Source organism: Sciurus carolinensis, chromosome X, assembly GCF_902686445.1.
Source record: "Sciurus carolinensis chromosome X, mSciCar1.2, whole genome shotgun sequence".
Taxonomy (NCBI): Eukaryota; Metazoa; Chordata; class Mammalia; order Rodentia; family Sciuridae; genus Sciurus; species Sciurus carolinensis.
In genome coordinates this window covers 31726903-31737022 of record NC_062232.1, presented here as the reverse complement: position 1 = coordinate 31737022, position 10120 = coordinate 31726903, and the positions used below count along the sequence as shown (strand labels likewise).

At 35.5% G+C, this 10120-nt stretch overlaps 1 protein-coding gene across 1 annotated transcript in view; it reads right to left on the bottom strand.

The window, feature by feature from the left end:
- Positions 1 to 687: 687 nt before the first annotated feature.
- The window catches only part of Otc (ornithine transcarbamylase), a 57872-nt gene continuing 48439 nt past the window's right edge, over positions 688 to 10120 (bottom strand). The window contains exons 7-10 of the mRNA XM_047535100.1: positions 9627 to 9680; positions 9397 to 9546; positions 6672 to 6809; positions 688 to 1699 (exon numbers count right to left, since the gene is read on the bottom strand). Coding sequence (XP_047391056.1) covers positions 1640 to 1699; positions 6672 to 6809; positions 9397 to 9546; positions 9627 to 9680 — 402 coding nt within the window. The 3' untranslated portion in view covers positions 688 to 1639. The remainder of the gene's footprint in view (positions 1700 to 6671; positions 6810 to 9396; positions 9547 to 9626; positions 9681 to 10120) is intronic.

Genomic DNA, 10120 nt, shown 5'->3' with positions numbered 1-10120 from the left:
TGTCAAATTGGGTGTACATAAAAAGAAAGCTTTGAGGCTTTTTGAGGAAAAAGCAAGTACATTTTAGCAGGAAAATGATTACAAGTTCCTTCTGATTGAGGCAAAAAGGATAATATCATCCATTTTGTTCAAAAAAATAACCAGGAAAAGATATGTGAGCTCATTAGCATGAGGGGATATTTGGAAAGAGAAAGAATTTTCCTTCCTATGTAGGCAGTTTGAGGACAAACTTCTAAAATCCACACCTCACCTTCTGGTTCCTATACTAAATTGTTCCTATACTCTTTAGTGAAAAAGAGATTCCACTAAACTCCACTCTCTTTCTTAAATGCTTCCAATAAATTACCATAGATGTGAAAGTCACCTTTGACATTTAGTGGAAAAATTGATTTTTTTTCTAAACATCATGAGTTTCCCTCCCATCCACAAAATATGTTTTATTACATCTTCATTGCAAATCTAATTTGTAATTCATCTCTTGCTTACTCAATTAAGTCATAGCTGTCTGCTGAAGAATATCAGTCAACCAGCCTAGAAAGATTCTTCGAACAGTAGAGGTGGAATATAAAGGAAATTGGATTATTTTGTCTGCTGTAACATGTGTTATATTGTTAAAGTTCCACCTATGTTATTTGACTTTTTAACCAAAACACTTCTAATTATATCACAATAAATCAACAATATAAATCTTGGTCACCGGTAAGAGAAATCTACTTTTAATTACATTATGATAATTCAATCATGCAAGTTTTGATTATCCCGAAGAAATATTAGAGGAAAAACACTGACAGAAATGTGGCAAGTAGTAGATTTATGGAAATTACCAGCCTGTGATGTGAATAGATGCACAATAAGTGCTGATGTGAAAAAAAAATTGGATTGCTCTTGCTGGAAAATATGAATCTAAGAAAATTTCCCTTTCTAGTGGATCTTGTCTTCCTGGCTAGGTAGCCATGATTTTTCCACTTGCTAGAAAAGGCTTCATTTGGCTTATGACAATAAGTATTCATTACAGAGAAGAAGTGCATACTCTTGAAGGACCCCTGTCCTTTCCCACAAATGTTTAGAAACAAGCTCCAGTTTAGACACAGTAATAGCTATTTTCCACGAGTTTCATGATTTGTCTCTGACTGCCTGTCTTTCTCATTGGCCTGAAAACTACCACATCTGCAAGATATATCATTTGGCTTCCTCCTTGGTCCTGGGGGACATGAACACAGCTCACAGATCTACCAGCAGCTGACTGCCTGGTAAATGTTTACTTATAAATTAGCATGGGTTATCATTTATTAAGGTAATAAGCATAGATTACATTTAATGGCTTAGAGATTATGCATGATGAACATGATATTTTATGTTTAGTTGAAGCAAATGTACACGATGATTAATATGATACCCAAATGCAACTCAGAAATTGTGAATTAGGGAGTATAAACCAAGTCAAGCAGGGTATTACAGTGCCTCAGCACTTAAATTAAGGGTTTTAGAAAGGTCTCACAATGAAAAAGCAATATCATAGAGTTCACCCATACCATGTACTAGGGATTTGTTTATATCTTAGATTCTCTTCTTTTCCCCCCATAAACAGACTCATCCTGTTGTTACTGAAGAACGTTTTCTCTTGGCATGCAACACAGAATCAGAACTTTGGCTTCTGGCACTTAGGTGAGTAATCTGTCAGCAGGGATACCATGACAGCCTGGGATGGTACAACAAAAAAAGAGAAAGAAAGAAATAGATCAACATTAATGAGAGTCTGCTTTGGGACCTAAGGAAGGGGAGCTCAGTTTCAGTTTTGCAGTCCTAGAGTTAAAATGTGTTTTTCCAAGGAAATGATAAGGGAATAGTTCTGAACTGATATTTATTTTCATTTGGGTAAAGGAAGGTCCTGAGGGATCAAGTTGACCCAAATGTAAGCACAAACACTGTGCTTACTTAGGCTTCATTCCAGGACTAGTAGGTCAGAGAGTTGAAATGTGATACCATAATGGTTGTCATGATTGGGTTTTCCAATCATGAATTGAAACCCATAAAATGGCTGGTTTTAGAGAAATATAATATAATCCATCCTATCCCAGTTCTTCATGTTTACACTGTGGTCTGGTCACTTGCAACCTAGAGAAGTTTAGGATAAATCAAATGTAGAGTAATGAAAGTAAATTATTTGGGTTAATGAATAATGTCTGCAGTATGAATTTTTGTTCTCCTGAAAGAACATTAACTTTATAGCCAAGAGTATAGCTTCCCCTTGGGCCATCAGCCACAAATAGTGACCTTCACTTTTATTCTTCCAACCTCCATAACAACGACAATAATAATATCAGAAACAATGGTGAACATATATTGAGTTCTTACTAGGCACCAGTCAGTGTATTAAATGCCTTATCATGTGTCATTCAGTCAAAATATATTTACCAGGCAATGAACTAGGTATTTTGGTGAGTTAGAGAGAAAAGTTCATGCATTATCTCATTTGATGCAATGATCTTCTGAGGTGGCTTCTGATGTCATCATTTATAGATTAAGAAACCAACCCTTGAAACAAGAGATTGTGCAGAAATGCATTGGAATCCAGTTTCTCTGACTCCACTTTCATGAGATATTTTCACTACCTTTCTTCCATTTCAGCTGTATTGTACAAGTGTTCTTAGGCTATACCAGGAGCACAGGTTTTATATTTCAAAGGTGTTCATTGTATATATTTATTAAACAGATACCTGTGCTGAATGCTTTGTGTTCATCATACTAATTAATATCCTTTCCTACCATATGAAGTGGTAAGAGATGTAAAATACAGATGAAGAAGTGAAGGTGTGTTTTCCTGAGTGGTAATAATTAAAGGTGGATATGCACCTGACTGTCCCTGAAATCTGACCATTTTCAGATGACTCTTACCTCATTGAATCCTCATGACTTCATGAAGTTGTTTCTATGTTTATCCCCATTTTTCATATGAATAAACTGGGCTTGTTGAAGTTAAGGTACTTGCCCCAGATCTCAGACAAATTTTAACCTGATTCCAAAGCCTGTGTTCTAAAATCAGTACCCTATATTGACTTTAAGCCACAAAAGTGTATGGAGCACATATTTAGGGTATGTTCCATGCACTCTTCTACGTATAATGTAGAATATTATACACAAGATGATCACTCTTATGATGGATTTTTCATTTTGGTGGGGGGAGGGACAGGTAACAAACAAATAAGAAAATATCAAGTAGTACCTTTAAAAAATAAAAATTTAAGGGGCTAAAGGAACCTGAGGAACCACTTAAGAAGTGGCAGGCTGGGGAAAAAAAAAAGAGTAGGCAGACTTGGAAGACCTTGCTAAAGGAATGACATTTAAGGTAAGGTCTGAATGACAAGATGGAAGTAGTTATGTCAAAATCTGGAATAAGAATATCTACCTGGTAAAAATATTTGAAGTTTTATGAGTTCCTGGTATCACATCTTAGGTTTTACTTTGTTGCTCATAGTCACTGGACATGTCAAACTTATTTTCAAAAAAAAAAAAACTTAGAAAGTCAACTTGGGGTAGGGTTGCCAGATTTAGTAAATAAATACAGAGAGACAGTTAAATAGAGATGTCAGATAAACAAAAGAATATATTTTACTGTAACCATGTTCCAAATATTGCATGTGACATACTTATACAAAAAATTATTCATTGTTTATCTGAAATTCAAATTTAACTGGGTGTCTATATTTTATCTGGTAACCCTAGGTTGAAGAGAAGTGAAAGATTCTAAATACTGTAAGCTACAATCGCAATGGTGTTATGTGCTTAAGGGTCATTCAAATAGCAAGGCTTTCAAGTGTCAGCACTTTTGCAGAGTCCCTTTATGTTTCTTTAGTTCCGCAGTGAAATTTATGAAATTTGTCAGCAGGGGAAGAAACCTATCTGATATTTTGGGAGTCCTATTGCCTTAGTAATCATTGAAAAATAAAAGAGCAAGCTTTGTGGGGAGGAAAGGGTAATTTTTGTTTTTAAACAAAGGGATCCAAAGACCTATGTGCTATGGAGAGAAAGGTGTGATTATTAGAACATTCAGAACAGCACTGCTGGAAATCACCCGGCATGAAGGCCTTAAAAAGCTACTCTGAATGAAAACCAAAACAAAACAAAAATAAAAAGCTACTCTAAGTGCTAAAAGAGTACACTTTTGCTTGAAAGTTGTTACACGCCTTAAGAACAAGTTTTTTACCCTCTTAGTTAGACCTTACATTACATCAGTCATTATAGATATCATTAGCTCAGAACTGTAGGCCAGATTGTGTGTTTCCTTCTTTCTTCCATCTTAAATGAATTTATGTGTGTGAAAATTGTTCCCTAGGGTGGTGTTGTCCAATAGAAACTTTCTGAAATGATAGAAATGTTCTGTCTGTGCTGCCCAGTATGGTAGTCACTAGCCACAGTGGGTATTCAGCACTTAATGTGGGTATTGTGGTTAGCATGACCGAGGAATTGATTCTTCAAATTTATTAAAATTTAATTTAAACTTAAATAGCTGCATGTGCCTAGTGGCAACTGTATCGGATAGGGCAGTTCTAGAGGTAAACAAGTATTGTCCCTTTAGAGCATCCTAGAAAAAAATCAATCACAGTGGTGCTGAGTCTAAAGGCCATTCTGAATAAATTATCTATGAATAATTTCTTTGCCTATAAAATAGGAACTTACTTTAGATGATCTCTAAGGTCTCATCCTACTTGAAAATCTTATGCATCTGTGAAAATCTTATGCATCTATGTGGGGACTGCATATTTTCCTTTTTCTTTTTTAAGTCTCCAATGCCTGGCAGAGGATCTGGCACTCAGGAGATGCTAAGCTATGACTGCTGAAATGAACCAAACTCAAAGAAACCTCCAAGTCATTCAGCTCAGAGACATTAGGAGTACCTTTCCAATTGTCCACATCACACATACACTAATCAGTTATGTCACTCTTTCTGTCCCACACCATCTCCTCACTCCCAGTTGAGCATTCTTTCTACTTTAGATTCTCTATTTTCAGTTTAACATGGTTATACTTTCTTGTTTTTTCAAAATATATTTTCTGCTAATAATAGTGGGTATCTCAGGAGAAAGGGAATGATGAGACAACAGTAAGACCAACATGGATGCCAAATGGAATATAAGATTTCACTGTGTGTGTCCCCTTGTAAACATTTCAACAATGTGAATATGCTAGTTAATTTTAAATAAATTGAATTTAAAGATATTGTTTGCTAGGCTTTAAAAATTGCATTTAAAGATATTGTTTGCTAAGCTCTAAAAATTTAGAACTGTACAGAATCTCTATAATTAATATTTTAGAAGCCTTTTTTAGTTTTACTCCCTGAATTTCCACAACGTACTTTAATAGATTTGGTTGATTTAGCTTTGCAACTTCAATTGTCTTCTGATGAAAAATGCAACTTGAGGAAACATTTTTGCTTTTTCTCTTCCTGAGGTATATAGTTGGAGAGCTCCCATTTTCTTTCTTGTCATCTATTTCTTTGCTACTCAAAATGTGGTCCACAGGGCAGTGACACCTCAATTACCTGGGTCCTTATTAGCAAATTTTGGGTCCCATCTCAGACCTACTGAATCCAAATCTGCACTTAACAAGATCTTGGATGAATTAAGTACACATTACAGCTTCAGAAGAACCAATATGAATGACAAAGCAATTGTCATTTTGAACAAAGTCCAAAATTTGTCATTTTGGACAAAGTTAGTATCCTGAGGTGACAAGCTGGAAAGATGCAGTAAAAATAATTGTTATTGGATATGAGAAATTTAGGCCTGATAAACAATCTCCCACAGAAAAAGGAGCCATTATTGGCTTCTAAGCAGCCATAGCCAAATTTGAACTCAACAGTGAAGATGATAATAATTATAATATTTACAATGTTTTAGATACTACTAAATTCTTTACAAGTATCATCTTAATATTCACGACACCATATTCTTACTTATAAATTCTTGGCAGATAGTTATTTCCATTTCCATTTCTCTACTCCAGAGATTGAAAGCTAAAATCTACATATCCCAGACTCCCTTGAAGCATGTGAATCAGCTGCATCTACTCAAGACTTTGATGCAAAAGTGAATAATATGCAGTAGAAGACATCCTTTGAGAGACTGGATCTTCTATTCCATGTGCAGGTAGAAGTATCTGTTTTAACTGGAGTAGTTCCAGTGGAATATGGCATTTAGTTCAAAGGTCTTAGGTACTAGATTGTGAGTGGCTGTATCAGTGATTTTCTGGCTATAAATGATTAACAGTGTTGTTGAGTAAATTTCCTGCTGTGTTGTCCCTGGCTATATGGTGTCCAAGAATGATTCACTATATTTGTTTCCTGAGAGATTCTGGGAGCTTCTTAATATCTTTTAATAAATTCCTTTCTACTTATCCACCTACAATGGACTCAATTGTTTGTGTGTAAGACCCTGACTGGTACAACTATTAAGACCAAGTAAATTGCTAAAATTTTACTTCATTAAAGTATATTATAGATACTAATGAACAATAACAATCTATTAGGAGTTTTCTGGAAAGGAAATAAATGCTACGTGAGTCAGAAATGTTGTTGGATAATCTTGGTGGCTTATTATTTACCAGAAGGCATGAACAACCAAGTTGGAATGACACAAAGAATTCCTTATCCCTTAATTTCCATTTTCACTTACCATGATTGTCCACTTTCTGTTTTCTGCCTCTGGGAACACTAGTGACCGTGGAGAATAAAAGACTTCATCATCCACTTCTTCTGGCTTTCTGGGCAAGCAGTGTAAAAATGTCCAATCAGAGGCAGCAACTTTGGCAGTCTGAAGAGACGGAGATAAGATCACAGTTTCACTATTACATATGGCAATCATATTTGTCTTTTTTGGTATTTAAAAACAAATATAACCTGGAGTTGAGAACAATGTAAAGGGACAGACAAAGAGGCAGAGTGAAGGTTTTAGCTCAAGATACCCAAGGGAAATGTATATAGTATTTTAACCTTATGATATTTTAATAATCATTTATTTTATTTTGGATATCATCATTCCAAGTTAAACCACTGGCTCAGTTTTCTGGTATTCTATCAAGTGCCATAGTGAACATCTAAATAAAGAACTCTGCTAGTATAATATGTGGTTGATAAAAAAGTCACCAATTTTATCTCAGTATACTTAAAAAGTTGCTTTGAGTATTCTATTTTAAGCTTATCTCCAAAGCATAATTTTTAGCACTTGACGCATACTTTGTTCCTAATTATGGCATTCTGGAAAAAAAACCCCAGAGGTAGAAGTGCATTAAACAGGATTATGAACAGTATACACTAGATATTTCATTCTTAATGCAAATGTACTAGCAGTCTCAATTTTCTCCAACAGTTAATTCTTGAAAGTTACATATTTCGTTCTATTTCCATTAAACACTTAACAGATTTAAAACTATGTTTCCTCATATTTTCTTATATCAAAATCATTACTTTTGTACTAAAATTTTGTTTTACCTTCACCCGAGCTTTAAGTTCAGAACCTTCTCAGTTTCTAAAATACTAGGAAAATGACATGGAAAAGGAATAACATTTGTATCAGTGAATAGCCATTCTTTACACCTACAGTCATGGCACCAGAAGAACACCTAAGATTAGTCAAGGTAAGTATAAAGTAAACCATGGATAATTTAAAATATCTCCATGAAAATATGTGCAACATATATGGTAAGGGATTCACTATAACATACAAAGAGCCCCTATAATCAATGATAAAAAAGGCAAAAATTAGAAAAGGAGCAAAAATAGTAGTAATTCATAGAAAAAGAAATGAAAATGGTTAATAAACATGAAAAGATGCTTAACTTCATTAGTAATCATGCAAATTCAAATTTTAGAAATCATGAGTTACCATTTCCCTTCATGTTTACAAAAGTTAAGAGTGTAAATAACAACTAAGAATGTAAAACCTTTGAAGAAAGAAGTATAATATGCAGCTGTGGGTGTATAAATTGTTCACCATTTAGCAGCATCTCCCATATTTTGAAGTTCTTTTAGGGATTTATTCTCCAGTAACATTTGCACAAAAAAATCTGTAAATGGCATACATTACAATATTGTTTGCAATTGGGATATTTGGAAACAGCTTAATTTATCAATAGGAAACATTATGGGCAAATTATGGTTCACCCATACTTGAGAATTCTATGCAGCTATTCAAAAGAATGAAAATATCTCAATGAATACAATTGTTAGATAGAAAAAGTAAGTCAGAATAATATGTCTAAAATAACATTTATGAAAAATCAATAGTTGTGTGTGTGGAGGCATACATATGTAAATGCACAGAAAAGGTCTGCAAAAAGACACATGGAATTGTTAAACAGTGGACACCTGTGGGAACAGTGACTTGTTAAGAAGGTAGGGAAAAGTTGTTTTCACTTTTTGTTTTTCAAACTTTCATTCTATTTGACATGCAGTAATAAGGAACTTGCATACATGTACTTTACCAATAAAATATATATTTTTTGGTATCTGGGATTGACCCCAGGGACCTTAACCACTGGGCAACATCCTAGACCTTTTTTATATTTTATTTTGAGACAGGGTCTTGCTGAGTTGCTTAAGGTCTTGCTAAGTTGCTGAGACTGGCTTTGAACTTGTGATCCTCCTGCCTCAGCCTTCAGAGCCACTGAGATTACAGGTGTGCACCACAGCACCAGGCTAAAATACTTTTTTGTACTTGCTTAATCACTTTCTTCAACGAAGTAGATTAGTTGCTCTGTTGACAAAATCTCCATGTGCACCTGACTTTTAGGGTTTTGGGGGGGCCACTAGGGATTGAACCTAGGGACACTCTACTATAATGCTAGACCCCTAACCCTTTGCATTTTTTCATTTTGAGACAGGGTATCACTAAACTGTTGGCCTGGAACTTGTGATCCAGCCTCCCCAGTCACTGGGATTACAGGAATGCACCACTGTGACCAGCTCAGACAGCAGTTCTCAGAGTGCAGCCCTGAATTTGCATTGCATCACCTGGGAACTAGGTAGAAATGCAAATTCTCAGATCTCACCCATGAACTACTGAATTAGAACCCTTGGAGGTGGGGCCCAGACAGTCAGAAGTAACCCAACGTCTCTAAACATACACAGAGTTAAAGTAGTCTGATATCTCTGTTCCTGTGAAAGGGAACAGCATACTTCTCTCTGATGCCCAGGTTTCAAATTCCTTTGTCCAGCAAAAACAGTGTCTTTCCAAAAGAATACAGCTAATCTTTGGGATGAGAGAAATCCCTGGGGGATACAGTGAGTTCTTTATAGGGTATGAAAGGACAGTTTGTTCTCCCTAAAATGAATGAGTGATTAGATGGTTCTGGACTTTATGAATGGAATTAATGAACCTTCAGAGAGGCATCAATTTGTACCTTCATTGTAACCTGGTAACCTCGGAAGGCCTGGAGCCGCTTTTTCTTCTCCTCTTCTTGTCCCATGCTTATCCAAGTGTCTGTAATTAATACATTGCCTCCATGTGCCGCTTCCAATGGATCATTCGTCAATGACAGGTTGGTACCATTCTAGCATACATAAGCATACTGATTAAACAACTTCATGGGACAGAGAAAGGCAATCATAACTTTACAAATAAGGAGCATACCTCCTTGGCATACTGCTCTGCCAACTTGGTTATAGTAGGATCTGGCTCATAACCCTGCAGGAGGAAGAGTTTAACTGTTATTTAGGTAATTGTTTTTTTAAATTTTGTTTTGTTTAATTTTTGTGGTTTGCAGTGTTGAAGATGGAACCCAGGGCTTGGTACATGCTGGGCAAGTCCTCTACCACTGAACTACACACTCAACCCTTAGATAATTGTCTTATACATTTCTTTATACATGCACTATTTTATTTCTGAGAGTAGTCCCTCTCTCCTTGCATTTTTAAAGATTTAGCTCAACCACATTCAGTAGAGTTTAATTTTTATATCTAGAATTTCAAACTTTCATAGTGCCTTTTGGAATATAAAAAGGCAATTAACTGGCCCACCTTTCTCTGATGATCTTTGACCTTTTTTCAGTCATAAAGATCAACATGGAGTATGGTGCTTTCTAGGTCTTGGCAGACCTTCATCTAGTTCCCCTAATAGCTTAAGAG